At 37.8% G+C, this 23,203-nt stretch overlaps 1 protein-coding gene and 1 non-coding gene across 3 annotated transcripts in view; one reads left to right on the forward strand and one right to left on the reverse strand.

Moving 5' to 3' along the window:
* Window positions 1-5,749: 5,749 nt before the first annotated feature.
* The window catches only part of LOC124544692 (methionine--tRNA ligase, cytoplasmic), a 116,374-nt gene continuing 98,920 nt past the window's right edge, over window positions 5,750-23,203 (reverse strand). For both annotated transcript variants that reach the window (XM_047123333.1, XM_047123332.1), the window contains exons 16-18: window positions 15,561-15,716; window positions 9,403-9,654; window positions 5,750-6,121 (exon numbers count right to left, since the gene is read on the reverse strand). In XM_047123333.1, the coding sequence (XP_046979289.1) occupies window positions 5,954-6,121; window positions 9,403-9,654; window positions 15,561-15,716 (576 nt within the window). In that variant the 3' untranslated portion in view covers window positions 5,750-5,953. The remainder of the gene's footprint in view (window positions 6,122-9,402; window positions 9,655-15,560; window positions 15,717-23,203) is intronic.
* Window positions 10,123-10,225, forward strand: LOC124546272. The gene has a single exon (XR_006967680.1). It is a non-coding gene; the product is annotated as a U6 spliceosomal RNA (small nuclear RNA).

Genomic DNA, 23,203 nt, shown 5'->3' on the forward strand with positions numbered 1-23,203 from the left:
CTAGCCATAGTCATGACGATTACCATCTGTTTGCTGTCAACAACTTCACCATTAGCCCTCAACTTGGATCTCTGGCATGGATCTGAATGCCAGTTCATAGTGACCAATGTGGTGCATCCAATACTAGGAGCAGACTTCTTGTCATTTTTTGGGATGTTCCCAGATCTTCGACACTGCTGTCTTCTGGACAAGACAATGAGGCTGATTTCGTCAGAGTGACTGTTTTGGAGTATAAACAATAACAGGGGAGCTGCCATACATTATTCTTCCTAGGCAGTTTCCAGAAATTATGTGACAGTCACCCACATTTGCACCTGTGCAACATAATACCATCATATACTGACGGCGTTAGGTGTGCTAATTCACACACGACCACAATGTTTGAAACCAAAAAAATTCAAAGCAACAATGCAAGAGTTTCTCTTCATGCTGGCACAGCGATCTGCCAATCATCTAGTAGTAGCTGGCCTTCACTGCTCCATGTAGTGTAAAAGAAAATCAGGGTTGCCAAAAGTATCCCCAAGTGAAATTCCCTGATATTTCGCAACAAGTTTTAGCAGTTTTCCCTGACATGTTTTGCGATCTCAAGGGCAAGTAAAGACATAAGTTGACAATCCGTGTTTGCAGCTATGGTACAAGAAACAATAGTGCCAAATGAGTAAATATCTACATAAAACTTGCAAGCAGATGGCATTTCCTAATGTGAACAAAAATCTTAAGTACTAACATCAAAATCTTTTGTAATGAACTGTTTTTAGATGAAGAAAGCAAACCAAATGGCATGTATGTTTCATTAAGACCACTGTTATTTTATTTCAATAAAACAAAACACATTTGGTGACAAACATATGCATTTCCTTGGAGTCATAAGACAGATTTAAAATACTTTCACTGATTTCAGAAATAACCTCACAAAAAAATAGACATCTTGAAAGAAGTGTATAAGGCAGGGAAAAGTTGTGTAAACCAACAATACTGGTGACCGACAATAAAATGTTGGTTCTACTATGTTCATTACTGTTGGTTATTACCAACTGTGTTACGTCTATTATTTTACAGGTATTATGTGATTTTTCTTTTGAGAAATATTTGAGTACATAGCATACAAACTGCCAATGACTGCCACAATTTTCTTCTTCTTACTGTCCACACTTTCTAATATATAAACTCCTTTCGAAGTGGCAAAATGTACTAGAATAAAAAAAAAAAGTCTACAAAACACCACACCTTGCAACATACTTGTGATGAGACAGTCGCAGTTTCTGAAATCCATCACCCGTGGCCTCTGGCCTCCCAAGGGGCACTGCAGTCCTAAGTCCATGGATAAACCATGAAAATCCACTGCATTATGCCACACACAAACGGACCCGGCCAGTGGGAATGTCAGTGAGACTAGATCTGGTGGGCAGGACGTGCATATTAGTGGGAAAGGAAGGGCCTCAGATCAGCAGCCCCAATCCATTAGAGATACCCGCAGAAATGACCTGCAGTTTTGGACTGTCATGGAAATCCACTAGTGTGGCCAGCTATTCCGGAATCACGGACAGCACGTTGATGAAATAGGACTGTGGAGATCAATCCATGCGACAGATAATTTGTGCAAATTCTCTAAGAATCAGTAATAATGATGGTAGATAGCAACCAGTTGTAATGATTATCTCTAAACTGTAGACAGGAAATGCAGAAAAGACAATCACACTTTCACAACTAAGTTTTCAGCCATAGCCTTTCTCTGAAAATGAGAGCACACACACATTCACACTCTCACTCAGACATGAGTCATGCACACATGATCACCATCTCCAGCTGCTGCATCTACAGTTTCTGGGAATCAGATCTAAAAAACACTCCTCACGCACCCCTGCCTCTCATCTGCAGCTCCTAGGCTAGGGAGCGACAAGTGGTGGCAACCTGACTGCAAGTTGAGGGGAGCGGTAGGAAGGATGAGAAGCAGTAGTAATGAGGGAGTAGGGAAGTGGTTCATGCACTCAGCTGCAACCAATCAGTGATAATGCATGACATCTCAGTAAACAAACCATTTTATCTACCGAGACAAATTTCCCTGACAGGTTTGAAATTCCCTGATATTCCTGATTTCCAGAACCTGTGGCAACTCTGGAAACTAATGGATGGCTCCTGTGGAAATTACAGTCATTTATACGAATGTGTGATGTCTGTTCTTTTGGACACGTCACACTAGGACAGGATAGGTAGGAATGTGGGTCAGCCAAGAGGCATGTTGAGATAATTCATGTAGTTGTGATAAACCACTGAGAATGGGTGGCCTAGTGGTTAACGTAACTGCCTTGTAGGCAAGAGATTCCACGTTTGAATCCCGATCACACATTTTCATCCCTGGTGATACCACACAAAGTCCTGATGCAGCGTGTCCATTCCTTTCTCCTCCATCCTCCTTCAATTTACATAAGGTTACAGTCATGTTAACAGTAGGACTTTGCCTGACCGATACTGTGTGTCACATGTTGAGGACTTCACACATAACATGTGTGGTACATGTGTCTTCCTATTATAAATATAGTGCATGCATTCTACCAAATACCTATCATACCAGAAGACATCCCAAAACAGCTGTGTGTACACCACCTGGACCTTAAGAATTCACCAGGATGCCATTTGGTCTGTGTAATGCCGCACAGACTTTTCAAAGATCTATGGACGAAATTACTTGTGATTCTGCATTCTGCTTAATTAACATCAACGATGTGTTAATAATGTCCATTTCAGTGGCGGAACATCTAGAACATTTACAAAAGATTTTCGATCATCTTCATGTGGACAGTTGCTCATTAATCTAGAAAAGCTTGTCTTTGGAGCAAATGTGGTTGTTGGTGCTACCATTGGTGAAGCCTAATATTTTATGTAAATCAAATAAAAATATGTGGCACGGCTTTTCATGTGCATGTTGCAGCACTGTTGAGCCTTGATCACATCGCATGGTTTTTCTCACTACTCACATTGCATCTGCTGCTATTGTCTTAACGATCATATTGAGGTCATCAATAAATGTAGAGTCTTGTAACAAGATATTTACTATTAACATTTAATGCATGGAGCATATAGAAAAATGGAACAAAGAATAAACACAAATAATAACATGCATTACACTTCACTGACTTGGAACACTTTGTGCCACAATAATTTTCACAATGTGCACATGGCACTGCACCTTCACACAATAGCATTACAGTATCTCTGCAGAGCCTCATGGAGCTTCCTTTGATGCCCACCAGATCCTGGTCTGATAATTCTCCCTTGGGATACAGAGAATGCTATTTTGAATAACATGGTAAGATGTATTCAGTCTAATTAGAAAGTGGGGCCATGTCCTGTTAGCTCACATTTTGTTCAATAGGCAACAGTTTAAACTACCAGACACTTTCCAGAAGTTAAGAAACAAGGGAACAACCTGGGCACCACTGTATAATGCTTTCTGGATCTCATGAACAAGCAGATTTTCACAAAACTGTTGTTTGTTGAATCCATGCTGAGATTTTGTTATGTACAAATAGGATGTAATATCAGAGTATAAAATGTGTTTTATAGTTCCACACCAGACTGACATCATTGATATATGTGTATAGTTAAACAAATCTGTTTGATGATTCCTCTGTTAAAATTTTTAAATGATTTCCTATTTTGTACTTACTTATCTCAATACATGACACTTCAGTGTTCAAGTAACAGTTGAAAGGAGGCACTATAGTATGCTGTCCCTCTGTCAAACAATTTCACAAGACTGACTTCAGTATTTCAGCCCTCATCTTCCTCTGTTTTAGTGGCAGTTACTTCAATGAGTCTCTCTCTCTCTCTCTCTCTCACACACACACACACACACACACACACACACACAAAATTTTAAACAAACATTGACCAAAAATCCCAATACAAAAAGCCACAGACAGTGCGTCAACAAGTGGCCACAAAAGCCTCAACAATTCTGTACAAAACGTTATGTTGAAATTCATTTAATGCATCTTGTATTCCTCTACAAACAATCACATTAGTTTTGTTCAAATTTAATTATAACAACAAGACTTTGTCTTCTTTTAATTCTGTGATGAAGCTTTATTTGCTTTCACAATAGATTCCTAATATTGCTATTGAATCACAGCATGTTTTTCCCATTCCTCACAATCCCACTCAATGTATACATGTTATGTTAACAAAGCACAATATTTGTCTACCATTCTTAACTGTACTATAAAACTCAACTGTATTATACATGCTATTTCATCAATGCTTGGGACTTAATCTCCAATTGCTGATGCACGATAAGCACTTCAGTATGGTATCAACAGTGCCATCTGTTTAACTACTAGTTGATAAAACAAAAATATCCATCCTGAGTCATTTATCCTAGTGTTTAACCTGTGAAGGAAACTCACAAGTACTGTTCTTGTTTGTATCATTGCCCAACTCTTTTCCCACGGCATGTATTGCATTATGTGTAACTCACCTGCAGTACTAAACAATGGTAACTCCAGGTTGGAATAACAACAATATAAGGAAAAGGACAGATTGGTACTCACCGTAAAGATGACATGTTGAGTTGAACACAGGCATAACAAAAAGACTGTTACACATTTACCTTTCAGTCAAAAGCTAAATGTGTGACAGTCTTTTTGTTGTGCCTGTCTCCAACTCAACGTGTCACCTTTACGGTGAGTAGCAATCTATCCTTTTCCTTACAGTGTTGGTTCTTGCAGTATTATTTACACTAAACATATAGCATTATACATGGTACTTCCTTAAGTATTATTTACCTTGTTTGTTGCTTCTGAAACACACAAACAAACTGAAAATGATGTCTGTAAGTGACTGATATATCCTGTACGATATTATATTTATGCACCTTTGTAATTCAGATTTTTGTAAACAATAATAAGAAAACATATTATTTCTTAGTTTCTGGATGTGTCTTTCCACCATATAAATGCTTGACACACATTAGAGTTGGAATAACAGTTGAAAGGAACTTTAGCTTTCAGTTGTGTTACATTGATCTTTAAAAGTGAAGTGAAAAGAATTACAGCAAAAAGATCCAGTAGATACACTAATTTATTCCTCTCCCTTTGCTGCTACCATATGGATGAGTTGGGGGAACATAAAAATAGCAGTCTCTTCCAATTTCTTTAATTCCTAACAGATTCCAGTACTATAATAGATACACAGAACAATCCGGTTCCTTCTTGTGTAGTTTGGATCCTACAGAGAGATTTACAATAAAGTACATCATATTATTCCACATCTCTCACCGAAATCACCACTGTTTTCTTTCACTCAAATGGTTTGTTTACAAGTTTAGTCAATCCAGTAACGTAACAATTGCTTAATGTTGCTCTAATAATGCAAAAGCAAGCACATGAAATAACTAGTTTGTAATTCTTGAAATTTTTCTAATGGGTAGAATATTTCATGAGCTTCTGGGTTAGCATCTGGAATGGGTTAGCATCTGGAATGCATGCCCAGCAGATGATGAAATAATTAATCTGCACCTTGGTTTAAGCATATAAATCTCTTTTATGAAATACAGGCTCTTGTGACATACTGAATACCTATACAGAATTTAAAACTACACTTAATTAATGCACTTTATGCATGACTGATACATCTGTTTCTCTGAAATAAATACTGTACAACAACAAACAAAAAGCCATTGAAAATGGCAGGAAATGTAGGTAACAAAAGCAATGTTGGTCATACATCATAAGGAAAACTCCCAGGGTAATTCACTTACTGCATGACTGATATCTGTATTTCTCTTAATTAAATATGGTACAAGAATGAAAGGAAAATTGTTACAGATTGTAATATCTATCAGCAACAATATCATTGTACATCACAAGGAATGCACACTTTCACTCAAGATAAATTAGTAATAAATAACTATATGTTAAGATGGAGGGAACAGAGAATGTAGTAGATGTCTATGTTATGTCTTTGTCTTTCCTTTCCTGGGTTTTGATACCGTCTGTTGGGCTGTCAGATCAATTCCCTGGGCAAGAGCCAATTGTTTCTTCAGTTCAAGGAGTCTAACAACTTCTGGCTGCCATTCTGCTTTGCTCTTGCCACTTGATTTCATTTCTCTCACCAAGTTACCCTGGAAATTGAACTGTCTTTTAACATGATGTTCTGAGGCAATTCAAAGATCAAGGACCATTGTTATTACAGGTCACAAATTATGGCTTACATTTTTCTGTCTCATAGGCTTAAAAAATGGCAATTCATTCATTATCACAATGTCAGATAATTTTAAACACTAACGCAATATGCACGTGTAAATTCAAGAAGCTGTGAACCAGATGCCATACAGTACATCACTTTCAAACAACTAAAATATTCAATTATCTACAATATAATGTAAATGGATCAGTTTCATTATCAATAAAAATAAATAGTTTAAAAACAGAACATGTAAAGGGTGGCAACTGTTGAAATTTAAGCACTGGTGGGTTTAATGTGGATGGAAGTGAGTAACTAGCCTTTGGTGAGGATGAGATCAACATCAAGGGAAGTGGCATTCGGAATAGAACAATGTGGAATTTTATTGGGAGCAGGTATTCAGAGATACCAAGGAATTTTAACAGGTCCACATTAAACCGAGCAACAAACAACAATACTTACATTTTGACAGTTGCCATCCTTTCCATATGAAAAATTCCCTCCCATACAGCCTTGGCATGCGAGGCAAACATATTTGTTCGGATTACAGCAATACACCACCATTATCACCTCAGCCTTCGCTGCACGTAATTATCCCACCAACCTAGTTCAAAAGCAGATTACCCGGGCCATCACATCCAATTTTGGTACTGCTGATCCCTCCAAAAACCAAACTTTGGAGCACACTACTAGTGACTCAGTATTATTCTCCTCTGCAACGTATTAATAAGCTACTTTGACAGGGCCACGTCTTCCTAAAATCATGCCCTGAAATGAGATCCATTCTGTCTGAAATTTCACCCAGCACACTTAGAATAGCTTTTTATCGCCCTCCCAATCCCCACAATATTCTTGTCAGATACTATGCTCCTTCTGCACCCATCTCCCTACCCTAAGACCCCTGTGACCGTCCCCACAGTAAGACTCGTCCTATGCACCCTTCTACCACCACCTGTAGTAGCCCTGTAACTGGCAAAACATATACCACCAAAGGGAGAGCCACCCGTGAAACGACATGTCATATACCAGCTGTTATGGTAAACATTGTTCGGCCTTTTACATCGGCATGACTACCACCAAATTATCAATTAGGATGAATGGGCATAGGCAGAGGGTGTATACTGGCAACATACAACATCCTGTTGCAGAGCATGCTCTACAACATGATAATCATGACCTCGGTGCCTGTTTCACCACATGCGTCATCTGGATTCTTCCCCCAGAAACCAGTTTCTCAAAACTCCACACGTGGGAACTAGCGCTACATGTCCCTTGTTCTCGTCACCCACATGGCCTTAATTTATGTTAATTTCTTCCGTCTCAGAATTTCTTTACAGTAACTACCCTTTCTTCACTATGTTTAAGTTTTTTTACATCTATCATTGTCTTACTCATCTATTTTTCACCAGCCCCCCCCCCCCCCCTCCCACCTCTGTTACGTACAATGTACTTAGCTATTCACTTTTATTAACTCATGCACGGTGCTTAACCAGTAATCTCTGTCTTGCATATTACCCTGTCTTCCGCCTTTAAACCCTCAGGTTTTCAAATCTTGTTCGATGTAGTCCCCAGCAGTCTTTTCTTCTCATCCCATGCGGTAAGTCTCCCCTGATCCACGGTTCTGGGTGACTTTCCTGAAATCTACCCTTTTCCTAGACATCTTCAGTCCTTTTCCTCCACCCCTCTTCTTTCCCCTTCAACCCTTCTGCCTAAAGAAGGAGCCACTGGTTCCAAAACCTTGCCTAATTACTACCTTCTTTTATGTGTCTGTTGTACTGCCACTTGGTGAGTAAATTTTTTATCTATAAAATTAAATTATTTTGTGAAAAATTGATTGTTCCCACTGTTATAATACCTTATAATATGTTTACTAGTACTAGTATACAAGCAATTTACTATAGAAGTGTCCTCGTACTTTCTCGAAAATTGTTATGTATGGGGTATTTTGTTGCAAAATATGTTCAGTTAGCGATGGCCACCTTTTTAGTTCACAATTTGAGTCTGGTCTCATAAGCACTCATGTCTTCCACTTTTCAAAACATTCTTGCATGTGATTTTATATTAGGCTGCCCAGGAGCTACTTCCAGTAGAGTGCAAAAACACATGGGCTGTACAATGCCCACATATTGCCACTGAGTTGATGGATTTCGACAAAGCCTGTTACGGCTTAAGGACATTGTACTAGGTCAAAAACACGTTTGCAGTAATATACTACGATAAATACCCTACTTTTGTGAGAACTCTCGCTTCTTATGTGATGAGGTAGCAGAGTGCAACTGTAGGTACACACTTTTGAATAATAATAAAGACACAATATTAATTTGCTACACAAGAATAAGCAAAAGTATGACTAGATTAATAAGTTTGGAGCAATCTTTCCATTACAGTAAAATGGAAATGGTGTCGATATCAGCAAAGAAATTAAGAATCCATTGTTACTTATTTGAGAGTGAATTTTTTTTTTTTTTTCAACATATGCAGTTTCATTAGGTTAACTTAAACTGGTGATGTTCTGAATTTTCATCTTACTAAAAAAATTTATTTTTGTGAGCAAATCAATACTGCGGCACAGAGTTACACAAGTACAGCAGCTGTAAATGACATTGTCATACAGGACAGTAAAATTAGAAATAGTAAGTACAGGTAATGGCACACCAGTCAATCAAAATGAATTTGGAAGCAATATGGCAATTACGTGTCACCATCCTCAGTTTTTAACATCAACTTTTTGTCATGGTCTATCGTGTAATTACATGGAGCACATGACTGTGATGTAAATACCATAATGCAAATTTTATTTCAAACACACGAAGAATGCCCATTTACCACTTGTTCAAAGAGGGACCATAGGAGAAGGGCTCACTGAAATAAAATTGTATAAAAAATAATGAAACCTGAAATATTGATGAGAAATTTGATTGTCAGAAACTATGCACTAAAATCTCTCTTCTGCTCATTATGTGCACTCCATTAGAATGATTGGGCACACAGTTAGCACAACCTTCAAAATTATTACAGAAAACTGAAGAAAGAGTCAAAGCTGGAAGTGCAGTAGTATAGCCAGAAAGAAGCAAATAACAGTCAAACAACAAAAGCATTAGCTTTTAGTCACATAAGCTAATTTGGCCCTTACTGTTACATACGAGACAAAGACAAAGCAAAACACTAACACTTTAATGCTCCAGCACAGTTTAAAGATAATTAAAATGCACATCTTACCTGTTTATTAACTTCCGCCTCCAATCTAGCAATCTCCTCTGGAGAAGCAACAGCACCATTTACTTGAGGAGGAGAGACACTGGTAGCCGCCGCAGCTGCTGCCGCCGCTGCTGCTTGTGCTTGCTGTACTCTACTGACTGCAACCGCATGGGCTGCCTCCAATTGTTTCTTAAGGTCTAAAAGAACTGCCACATGTGGCTGCCATTCTTCTTTTGGAGCACCTCTGGCCTTCATTTCTCGTACTACATTACCCTGGCACAGAGAAGTATTGGTCACTTAATAGATAAATGAACATATTTTTCACTATTTGCATTTCTTTTTTTCCAATTATGCAACCATTTGCCAATGAACACACAGTATATTCTATCACATACTCTTTCTGTAATCTCTCTTTTCCATTTTTTTATTACTGAACTTCCTTGACATAACTCATCTTCCTTGCACCTTGCTGCTGATTTATAGTTGTTTTTATTGTATTGCACTGTTTTAGTGTAGAATTATTCTGTATTTGTTATTTTTATGTTTTCTTCTAATCTATTCCTACTGCCCTCTCCTTCAATCTTTAAAATTTTCTTTGCCTCCATTTTAAATCCCCTTTAGTCATTCAAATACAGCACCCTTTTAAACCTTTTTTTCCCTGTAAGCACAACATTATTTCCTGATAATCATTATCTATTAATTGCACGCCGTACACCTTTTTGTTACTTACATATGACCTACGCACTATGGCACAACATGTTTTACAGTTGGAACAATATTGAGATGATCAGCGCGGCCTCTGCACAAGGATGACACACAAAATTATGAAACATTCTGGGCTTTTTACTAGTAATTGGTTGGTAAGAAGAGGAGAGGTGGTAGCATAAAGTTCCTGAACACCGTAGTTTGCAACAATGTCCTGGATAAGATTTCAAACCTCTCCACAAGTCCTCATGGACTGAGGACATGTGACTCTACTGCTGATGGTCCATCAGTTAGGGATGTTAAGCTCATCAGTCCCATTTGCTTTTTTAGTGTTTTCCGCAAAGATCAAGCTATTACTGGAACCAGGTTTCACTTACTCCCTTCATTTCAACCCTAACAATACAAACACTATGCCACACTGCGAAACCAATCAGAGCCACTCACACAACAAAGACACAAACTGTCACTTTAAAACAGGCCGGAGGAAGCACACAGCAAATACCACAGTCACGCCTTAGTAAAAGATCTGGCAGAGACCCTGGGGAAATTCTGGTCTTATGTAAAATTGCTAAGTGGGTCTAAGGCTTCCATTCAGTCCGCTGTTGGCCAGTCTAGTATGGAAGTTGAAGATAGCATGATGGAAGGTGAAATTTTAAATTTCACCTTCAAGGAATCGTTCACACAGGAGAAGAGTACAAACATACCACATTTGACCATCGGACAGACTCCCATACGGGCAACACAGTAATAAGCAAACCTTGCATATGTGGTGAAACAGGCACCAAGGTCACATGGTCATGTTGTACAGCATGCTCTGCAACAGCATATTGCGTGTTGCCAGTAGAGAAACAACTGAACAAGTTGAAAAGAAAATAAGTCACTAGGTCCAGATGGAATCCCAGTTTGATTTTATAAAGAGTACTCTAAGGCATTGGCCCCTTACCTAGCTTACATTTATAACGAATCTCTCGCCCACCACAAATTCCAAGTGACTGGAAATAGGCGCTGGTAACTCCAGCACATAAAAAGGGTAAAAGAAATGACCCCCAATTTACAGACCAATATCCATAGCTTCTATTTGATCCAGAATCCTTGAACATATCCTCAGTTCGAATACAATAAACTTTCTTGAGATTGAGAAGCCTATGTCCATGAGTCAGCATGGTTTTAGAAAGCATTGCTCATGCGAAACTCAGCTTGCCCTTTTCTCACATGATATACTATGAACTATGGATGAAGTGCAAGAAAAAGATTCCCTGTTTCTAGATTTCTCGAAAGCATTTGATATGGTGCCCCACTGCAAGCTGTTAATGAAGGTACGAGCATAGGGAATAAGTTCACAGACATGTGAGTGGCTTGAAGACTTCTAAAGCAATGGAAACCAGTATGCTGTCCTCGATGACGAGTGTTCACCAGAGACAAGGTTATCGTCAGGAGTACCCCAGGGAAGTGTGGTAGGACTACTGTTGTTCTTTTCATACATAAATGGTTTGGTGGACAGGGTGAGATGCAATCTGCGGTTGTTTGATGAGGACGCCCGGTGTATGGTAAGGTGTCAAAGTTGATTGACTGTAGGAAGATATAAGATGACTTCGACAAAATTTCCAGTTGGTGTGATGAATGGCAGCTAGCCCTAAATATGGAAGAATATAAGTTAATGCAGATGAATAGGAAGAACAAACCTGTAATGTTCAGATAAAGTACTATTAGTGCCCTACTTGACACAGTCAAATCATTTAAATATCTGGGCGTAACGTTGCAAAGCAGTATGAGATGGAATGAGCATGTGAGAACTGTAGTAGGGAAGATGAATGGTCAACTTCAGTTTCTTGGGAGAAGTTTAGGAAACAGTGGTTCACCTGCAAAGGAGGCTGGATATAGGATGCTGGTGCGACTTACTCTTGAAAACTGCTTAATTGCCTGGGTTCTGTAACAGGTTTGACTGAAGGAAGGCATCAAAGCAATTCAGAGGCGGGCTGCTAGATTTGTTACCAGTATATTTGAAAAACATGTTAATGTTAGAGAGAGGTGCTTTGAGATCTCAAATGAGAATCTCTGGTGGTAAGCTGACATTCTTTTCAAGGTACACTGCTGATAAAATTTAGAGAATTGGCATTTGAAGCCTACAAATATTGCACAAAGGACCATGAAAATAAGATATGAGAAATTAGGGCTCATATCGAGGCATAATGTATGGAAGTGAAACGTGGATGATAAATAGTTTGGACAAAAAGAGAATAGAAGCTTTTGAAATGTGGTACTACAGAAGAATGCTGAAGATTAGATGGGTAGATCACATAACTAATGAGGAGGTATTGAATAGAAATGGGGAGAAGAGGACCTTGCGGCACAACTTGACTAGAAGAAGGGATCGGTCGGTAGGACATGTTCTGAGACATCGAGGGATCACCAATTTAGTATTGGAGGGCAGTGTGTAGGGTAAAAATCATAGAGGGAGGCCAAGAGATGAATACACTAAGCAGATTCAGAAGGATGTAGGCTGCAGTAGGTACTGGGAGATGAAGAAGCTTGCACAGGATAGAGTAGCATGGAGAGCTGCATCAAACCAGCCTCAGGACTGAAGACCACAACAGCAACAATGGAGGCATATAGACAGTTATTTTTCCCTCGCTCTATTTGTGAGAGGAACAGGAAAGGAAGTGACTAGTAGTGGTACAGGGTACCCTCCGCCATGCACCATACGGTGGTTTGCAAAGTATCTGTGTAGATCTAGATGTAGAATGCTTTGGTAAAGTGATATATTGCACAAGCATTTTTTGAACCAACAAATGATGACAGCCACTATAAAAAATTTATTTTTGTGATGAATTAGATAACCTTCTGTTTAAATGTATGTTTTATTTATGGACACGTATCATTAGATGAATGGATGTAGCATACCTGCAAGCCATATAATCATCATATCTGTTCACAGTACCTGCTGGCTGAGAAGTTTAATCCATGCTGTCAGTTCCTCCCTCTAAGATATATTGCATGCCATAAAGGAATAAGAGCTGTGACAATGCCTATGGCATCAAGGAGACAAGAGAAAATTTGTTATATAGACATACTCAATCTGAATCTGTTAATTAAGATGGATTGTTTTTGGACTTTGTCTTTATCGATGTTCTGTGATATTCCAAATAATGCAACAGCTTTATAACATACAGTTATTATAAACAAGAGTACAATATACAAGACATTGTCAATGAGAAGTCTCACATTCATTTTGAGAGGTGGGCATTGGACTTGTACTCTTACTCCTGACAGTAACAGCTGCACTTCAAGAAAAGAAGTTTAATCAAAAAAGTTTGGCAATTGTACTGAAATAACAAGTTGAGCAAGATTAACTAACAGGAAGTCTTAGCTACCAATCTGGCTTTACTTCACCACCCAATATCAAGGTCAAGAACCAGTGGAACACTGCAACACACAGCCCTCTGACACTCCTCTCCTTAGTATGAACTGACTTTACATGTACATCAGTTCCACAAACCAGTGAACTTTATAAAAGATCTGCCTTCTACCTGTAAGTTTTGTATCAAATTCTAACTAATGTTCTGCTTCCACTACGAACAAATTTTTCACATCTGTTCTTAATCCTTTCGCTGCTACAGATGTGTTCTCTACATTTCGTGCTGAGTGCAGCTTTGTTGTCACTGTACTGCTCCCCAAATGCTGCTACACCTGTGCTGAAGATGGCATTCCAGCCACTGTGAAATACTTACCATCCAATAAAAACAAATAAAAAAAAAGGAACATCTGGCTCATAGCCTGAGTTTGCAAAGGTAAAAATGTACTTCTTCAACTTTGTGTATGGTTGATGTTAGCTTGTATATTGCTATGAACGAGATGTAGATAAGATAATGAAATTTTATTTAAAATTGGGAACAGAATGACATCTCATTTCATACTCAAGTTATTGGCCTTTGTATCTGGTGGAAAGTCGCATGTGACATGCCCGTTTCCGTCGCTGAGCAACAGGAATTATGGGTTCATAAGAATCATCATAATTTATAAAGGGTTCAAGATATCAAAATGAGGATTTTTGCAAATCACTACACGAAAAGAGGCACATAGGTTGTATGATAAATGCTCAAAACTTTTTTATTCACAAAGATATGGAAGCAGCTCATCTGCAGCAGAGAGACACTGACAAAACGAGACACATAAACATGTCAGTAGCACTTAAAGGAAAAGACAGGCGCCATATTTAAACAAAAGCTCAGTACCTGGAGAGTGGCAAAGCATGACGAGTTAACTCGTCCACAGCAGTCAAAGAGTTAACAGTATGTTTACGCATTTTACAGACTAAATATTGATAAGAAGTCTAAGCATGGCAGAGTTGTGGTTAAAGCACTGGGCTCACGGTAAGAGAAGCAGGACTCAAGTAATCCTTTAGCCATTCAGGTTCAGAGTTTCCATCATTTCCCAGAACTAATTCACGCAAAACACAAAGGAACTAATGACATTAGCTCTCTCTCTCTCTTGACTGGTTCAAAATAATAGACATCATTTTCATCCTGCAGTCACTATGAATTAAGATACAAAGCAATTAATGACACTGGCTGCCAGTGGGCACCGATTTAAATCAAGGGGGGAACATGAAAATTTTGTATCAAACCAAGATTTGAACTCAGGTCTCCAGCTTAGCAAGAACAGACACCACATATAAAATTCAAGAAAATAACAAAATGGTTTATCTAAATAGCACAAGGCAAATTTCTTTCCCCATCCCTGTCCAATCGCACTTTGTTCTCAATGTCTTCTAACCTAATGTGATGAGAAACTGTGTGTCCATCTATGTCAGGCACTGAAAATATTGAGATTCTCAAGTAATTTCTTCAAATGTTACTAGAAAACCAATGACACCTGTGATGCATCACTGCTTATTACAAAAAGTAGGTAACAAAATAAAATTAATCAGATTATTATCCAAAACCTAATGTGTCCTGCACCAAGTACTCTATGACTTAAGAAGTTAGTATTCAGTGTGCGCCACCAAAGTAGTTTGAACTGTTTAGTAATATATTCAGATGAATATCCAGTTCACACAGAAAAAAGTGTTAATTATGTGCATATGTCCTCTGCAACAAATTGCTGCATTTTATGAGCTATGGTGTATTACAAACAAGAAAAATTTGCTGCAACATCCTTCAAACACAAGAAGCAATAAACAGTTTCCGATAAGAACTTTGAGTGCATTATTCAGTACGGGGGAGATTGTATTCTATAATTTAAGTGTAAAACTTCCATAAGGTGTGAGATAAACATTTTAAACATATGGCAACTGAATACATAATCTGTGATTCTTTATAAAAGAAAATTATATTTAAACTTAATTCTTCTTTAACTGAAGGACCGTCAGAAAGTTTTTCAAGTATAAAATAAAACTGAAACTTTAAATCATTTCAGATTTTTAAAAAATTAAATTTTCTTATGTGGGAATATTTTATCTGTTATTAAATTTCTACCTGCTTTGCAATGGCAGCTTCAAGATGGGCTACGATATCTTCTCCAGATAGCACTGGCACTGGTTTCTCCGCTGGCGGAGATCGTTGGCGGCCAGAGAACTGTTTCTTCAGTTTCTCTATCTGTGCTGTTTCTATCTTAGTAAAAAGTGGAGCTGGCTGCAATCAATCAATACAGAACACAAAAATAAATAAATACAATCTTACAAATTACTAGAAACAAAATCAGTTGACATATTTTCATATCCTCTAAATGAGGTGAAACAAAAAAAGAACTTTGTAATGATGTTACAATAAAGTGCATATTTAAGCAATTGAGGGGGCCGATGTAAAAGTGATCTAACCCTCTCCAATACGGAAAATGAGATATTGGGTTGTATGAATAAAAACGAGAACATTCTCCAGAGTTGATACTCAGAGCAAAAGAACATTCTCAAAGGAAGTTCTGTTTCGTATGAATAAAAACTAGGAAGCATTATCTCTGACCCTCGAGTACTTTCTCTCTACCTCCCCTCCTTACTGAGTAAGTTCCCGGCAAAGAGATTAAAATCCAACATCTTTTGTTCTCAGTTTGTTTCGTTTGCGTGTGTTTTGTGATACCGAAAGTTTTTCTCAAGTTATTTCTGTGCCGAATTGGAAGACTCAGAATTAGCCTTTGTCAACATTATTAAAGACTACCCTGCAATCATCAGTAAATCGCAAACTCCGGCCACAAGAAGAGAGAAGGCAGATTGTATTAAAGAAATACAACACCGTTATATGGTTAGTTTTGGTAAAGAAATTACGAACGGGCAGATAATGAAGAAACTGCACAACATGAAATCCCGTATCAAGGCCAAGACGGATGTTAATAAGATGGGAAACATTAAGATTTCCCTGAAAAATTGGGAGCAGCCATTTTTGAAGTTTTTGGACGGAGATGACTGCAACCCAACTATCCACAGAGATCCTGGTAAGTCCCATACTTTCCGATTTTTTTATTACGTGCTTAATGCTTTGAAATTGTGATTCAGAAAAATACGTATTTTAACATGTGAAAATGAAACAATGTTTGGTATATTTCGTCTACTATATCACCACTTTTCAGTAAAAGTATCACAGTGTATTATGCATGAAATTGGACGAACCCCTCCCACATTTCTCCGTAAACCTGTTTGGTATATTTACTAACTAGAAACTGAATACTGACACACTACTATTACTTTTTTTAAAATTTTTATTAGGAGCTTGTGCAGTAGGTGGTGGTTTCACCTCTGTCATCACTTCATCATGGAATTCGGAGGTAGCTGACACAGACTGCACATTGTATGAACAAGAATCAATTTTGTAGCTACCACTAATTGTTGCAGCCGACCATATGGATCTCAGGGGCCCCGAAGTCGTCATATCTTCCCAATCGCCCGCTTCAGGGCATGAGAGTGTGCGTAAACGTCGGAGATTTCCGTATTTACTCGAATCTAGGCCGCACTCGAATCTAAGCCGCACCTGAAAAATGTGACTCGAAATAAAGAAAAAAAAAATTCCCGAATCTAAGCCGCACCCAAAATTTGAGACTCGAAATTCAAGGGGAGAGAAAAGTTTTAGGCCGCACCTCCAAATCGAATCAAAGTTGGTCCATTGTAATATGAGACACAATTTAGGTTGAATGAATGATGATACAGCTGTAGTAGTTTGGTTCGAGTCGTAAGCTTAGCAGTTAAGCTTTACCAGGTAGCCATTGCTATGTGTCAGGCGCTCCGTCCGTATTTATACGGGTACCCTTCCTTTTTCACGTGCTTCGTCTGGTTTGAATCTATTGCTTATTTTGCTTTGATCTGATAAGTGCCGTTTTCTTTGTTATAGGTGTTTACGTCACTCTAAGCTGAAAATGCATTACTGTACTGTGTCATGCATTGTTTGTCGCATTCTGATAGTGCGTGTTTACGGTCTGTCGCCGCTCGCGGCATGGCTTGCTTTTGTGCACGCTAGTGCCGCTCACAATAAAAAAAATAGAGAGGAATCGTCTCATTAGCGAAACAATGGCGCAAGACTGCTATTTGTTGTTACTTACACTGCTGCTTTCTTTGATAATGATCAACAAGAACCAAATAATAGACTGCGTATGATAGAACATGTTCTGAACGAGAGTTAGGCGAAAATTTTTCTCTGTTTGAAAATCTTTGCGGCTGCTTCTTTAGTACATCAAGTTCTGCACATAAATTAGAGTCATCTTAGATTTGAAAATCTAGTCAACTGCCATGCTTCACTTCTGACTGTATCACTTAATACGAATATAAACATGACACGATATGTATATTCTTCCGCATTTGCTGTTGTCTCACTCTAGTTTCGTAGTTTATTAGGCAGGCAGGATTTAAATGAGATAGCAGCAAACACGAAAGAAAACATGGCAAAATGTTTATATTCGTCTTATTCTTATGGTGAAGAGAATACTGCATGTGATTCACAATTCATACAAGTTCCTATTAGCAACCATCTCTTGTCACAGGTAGGAAAAATTTCAGAGCGTAGAGTTGGCCATATTGACAAACATCCCAAACAGTCTTGCCAGTTGGATTTTTGTAGTACATTGAAATTTTGCTACATTCGAAGATGAACAATACGGAGTTGTATTTACTTCATTGGATAATGTGTGAAAATGCAGTTGTCGAAACTCTGGGCGGAGAAAAAAAGCTCGTCTTCCACCTTTTATTATTTACTGACGCAGAGGTTTTGGAGCCAGTATTTATCTTTGTGCCTACAAACCATGCCTGTGTAGCGCTACATATATTCGACGGCAGTTCGTTGTGGCGGCACCTACCAACATTTTTCAGAACTTCCGCTTGCTTTGCACTCGATTCTAAGCCGCAGGCGGTTTTTTGGATTACAAAAACCGGAAAAAAAGTGCGGCTTAGATTCGAGTAAATACGGTAAGTTTGGAAACAGATGAGACACTTAATTTGTCTGCTTCAGAGCTGCAAAGGCTGATGCTATTGTACCAATTGGACATATTGAAATGGAAGCAGCAGAAATTGATGCGTGATGAAGATAAACAATAAAACAAATTGAGGTGTCTTATTTACATACCAAATTTTATTAATAAAAACATCATTTTTAAGTGAATGTTCATTTACATTCCTCATTTACCAAATTCCATATCCTCTTACAAAAATTATTCAGTACAGATTTCTTTTCAATGAAACAATAAGAGTAATGTAATCCAATTTGAAATATTAAAAAAGTCTATGCACTTATATTGTTGTATCTGGCCAGTATCTTCACCACATCATTGAAACAATTTCTGGTAAAGTAAAGCAAAAAGAGTAACTTGTTTTACTGTAGCATCTGGCAAATACCTTCACCACTAATTTTTGGTACAGTAAAGCAAAAAGAGTAAGTTGTTTCTATTTTAAATGCTGCAGGTAAGACAGTTGTGCTCTTATTTACTGTAGCACCTGGCAAATATCTTCACCACATCCTTGAAACAATTTCTGATAAAGTAAAGCAAAAAGAGTAATTTGTTTGTATTTTAAATGCTGCAGGTTAGACAGTTGTGTACTTAATTACTGTAGCATCTGGCAAATACCTACACCACTAATTTTTGATACAGTAAAGCAAAAAAAGTGAATTGTTTCTATTTTAAATGCTGCAGGTAAGACAGTTGTGCACTTATTTACTATAGCATCTAGCAAATACCTTCACCACTAATTTTTGGTACAGTAAAGCAAAAACAGTAACTTGTTTCTATTTTAAATGCTGCAGGTTAGACAGTTGTGCACTTATTCACTGTAGCACCTGGCAAATACCTTCGCCACATCCTTGGAACGTTTTTGGTAAAGTAAAATAAAAACTTGTGCCATTAATCTGCTGAAGTTACAGTACAGAAATTACATTAAGTTTCCAGCAGTTCATGTTAACCTGTTGTGTCCAAAGCAATTTACAGTAGTATCTGAAAATTCTGTTCCAGTTTGAATAGTTACATGTTAAACAATTTTTGTTGAGAGTAAAATCGATGATAGAGGAAAAAAAAAAAAAAAAAAAACACTAAACAGCATTTTATTATGTAACATCAGAGCACTGTGCTTTATTTTCATGAGGGAATAATTATTTTAATTACCAAAAAATATACAAATTGGGTTTAATTATTCAATGTTTGGACAGACTCCCATACATTACAGTTGTCGTATTACATTTACAATTTCCCATCTTCTATTTGTTCCACGTACACATACGTTTGCTGCTTCCTCTTCTCCCAGTACTGGAAGATTGCTGTCGTCATCACTAGGTGCCTCAAAATCCTCACCCCCTACATGTTTTGCTACGTTGTGCAAAACAAAACAGGCTATTATCACACTGGGGATTTTTGTTTGGGCAAGCCTTATTTTATTTTGCAGAATTGGGAAACGGCTTTTTACCAGTCCAAAGCACCGTTCAATTATGACCCTTTCCTTAGAGTGAAGTCTGTTGTATGTCCTCTCATAAGGTGTTTCGGGATTTTGAAATGGTGTCATTAGCCACGCTGCAATGCCATGTCCTTCGTCTCCTAAAATTAGGGCGTTGCACTGGTTCTCACGCAATATACGATACACATCGGAGTTTCTCCATATCCTAGCGTCATGTACAGACCCTGGCCATAAAGCACCAACACTCGTAAACATTTCACTGTTATCACATGTCGCCTGCATGTTTATAGATGGAAAACCCTTTCGATTAACGTATTCGTCTCCATGTGAAGAAGGTTTCATTATAGGTATGTGAGTGCAGTCTAGGGCCCCTACCGCACATGGACTCTTGTATCTCGATTGCCATTTAACTTTCGCTGTTTCTAGTTTGTTAATATTTCTCGGAAATCTGATCCACAACGGTGCTTTCCTGTTGACCTGTTTCAGAACATACGAAAATGTTAGTGATACTGTAGTCTGGTGTACTCCCAAATCTTCTCCTACACCTATCTGAAAGCCTGGATCCGCTAAATAGCGCAAAAATATTTTCATTTTGCATTCATTGGAAAGGGCGCCTACTCTTCTTTTGTGATTTTCCAGAAGAAAGTGATTCGCCAGCCAATTAATCTTTTGACTGTTAAATCTATACAAACTTCTACAGTTCCTTTCTTCTGTGTTCTTGCGTACAACGTATATCTTTTTTTGCCTTTCAAGAAACATAAATTCCGCCATTTTCGCTAAAAACACTCGGTAACGCTTAATCACAACACAACTCACTCAGCTTGAAGTATGCTACGGAGCTCACTCACAAAAACAGAGAATGTTTTCCACTTGTGAGAAACTTCTTTGGCTTTATTCATCCGAAATCGGAGAATATTCTTTGCTTCCCCCACCCTTCAACCCACACCGAGAACATACTCGGGTGAAGTATATTCTCAAACTTGCTTTATTCATGCCAACCAGAGAACTTTCTCCGAACATCTGAGTATAAAGTATATTCTCTGTTTTATTCATATGACTCATTGGTGCCATCTGTTGTCTAGTGAGATGAACTACCTTTCTATCATGTGCCATAGATCAATATCACCTCTTACATATTATTTAGAAGCCACTAATTTCTTCCCTCGAACAAACTTCCGTTTTGTTTGTGTGCAACATTGGTACAACCTCAAACAGCCAATGAGAGGTCAGTATCTGGATCACATGTAATAACATAAAGTATGGCTGACATTCAGGGAGAGAGTGATGTCTCAAGCAATGAAAATAACGAAGAAACAATGGAAAATGGCAAGGTGTACACATTCCTGGAACAGGAATATAAAGAAGAGGGGAAAAAATGCAGGAGAAGAATATATAGGGAGAAGAGGCAAGAAAGTCCACAAACATAAACATAAACAAGGTCCACCGTGTGGCTGTCAACATAAATGTTACGCATGTTTCAGTGAAGAACAACGTAAAACAGTGTGTGACTTTAGTTTACAAAATGCGTATACTAGTGGATGTGTGAAAGTAAACCTAGTGAAGAAAAGATGTGCTGCAAGTGGAAATGAGAGCAGGAGACAACACACCCGTGAGTACTATATTTCGTTAGATGGTAGTGATAAAAGAGTTTGCAAACAGGCATTCATATCTTTGATTGGAATCAGTAATGGTAGACTTTCGAGGGTAGTTTCACAGAAACTGAGGGAACAGCAGAACAAGATGGTCGCGGAAGATATGGAAATAGACCCAATAAAACTAGTGATCATCAGCCCAATTTAGTTGTAAATCATATTAACAGTTTTCCACTGTGTTAAAGTCATTATTCAAGAGCTTCTGCGCCAAACAGAAAATATTTACCTGAAGCTCTAAAAGCAGCTATGATGTATAAACTTTATGTTACTTGGATGAAACAGGAACATAATCCTGAAGATATTGTTAGTGAGTATATTTACAGGGATATTTTAAATACAAAATTCAACCTTTCTTTTTCCTCACCAGCTACTGAAACATGCAAGGTGTGTGATTCATAGCACATAAAACTTTCACATGCGGAGGAAGATGTTGAAAAAGCTATCGTCCAAAAAGAGTTAGATTTGCATCAATTAAAAGTGCAACAGGCATATACTAATCTAAAGACATAAAGCTTATTCTAAAACCACAGTTCTGTGAAAGTGATAGCATTAGATTTACAACAAGCTCTGCCTACTCCCCATCTACACGCTAGTGAAGTTTTCTTCAAGAGACAGTTGTGGACTTATAACTTTTGTGTGCATGATTGTACTCCAGATGATGTGCACATGTATGTATGCCAGAACAAATTGCATGACGGGGTGTTGATGAAATAATATCATGTTTAATTAAATATACTTTCAACATATTCAAAATATTGATAAATTAATCGTGTATTCTGATAACTGTTTTGCTCAAAATAAGAATATATCCTTAGTATGTTTTTGGTTGCAACGTATTCACAAACAATATGTTAAGGAAATAGTTCACAAGTATCTAGTATCAGGTCATAGCTACCTACCCTATAATAGGGACTTTGGACTCATAGAGAAGAAAAAGAGATAGTAAAAATATGTGTATACACCTGCTGGGTGGGTAGATCTTATAAAAAATACTGGGATGGGTAAAATAAAATTTAATGTAACTGAAATGCAACAGGTTGATTTTATAAGTTCAAAGCCTTCAGCTGATAAAATAACTAATCGTAAATTTACTGAGGATAAAGAACCTGTTGCTTTCAGTCGCATTTCAATGCTGAAAGTCTCTGTTGAACAACCATGGAAATACTGTGTTAGGTATTGTTATTCAGATGGTATAGAGCAAGATGCATATGTGAATATCATTAAAGGACAAAGGAGAAAGAATAAACACACCCTTGAACAACAACATGTTCAGCTACGGATCAATTGGAATGAAAGTAAATCTAATTTAATCTAAAGTACCAAAATATTCCAACCCAAGGCCAATAAACCCAAAGAAACTTAAACAATCTTTTGAAATATGTTCCACCCATTCACCATTTATTTTACAATAGTCTGGTATCTCAAAATTGAGCTGAGGAAGATGAATATATACAACATATTGTGGAGGATGACAGTGAAGACGTTTTTGATATTCCTGATTATGTATAGTAGGCCTACTGTGTAATCTTGCAAAACACATACTGAAAAAGTACACTGAAAAAGAAAGCTCTTGCTTGTAATGATAAGTTTATAATCTTCATATTTTACTGAC

Source organism: Schistocerca americana, chromosome 8 (assembly GCF_021461395.2).
Source record: "Schistocerca americana isolate TAMUIC-IGC-003095 chromosome 8, iqSchAmer2.1, whole genome shotgun sequence".
In the NCBI taxonomy this organism is placed as follows: Eukaryota; Metazoa; Arthropoda; class Insecta; order Orthoptera; family Acrididae; genus Schistocerca; species Schistocerca americana.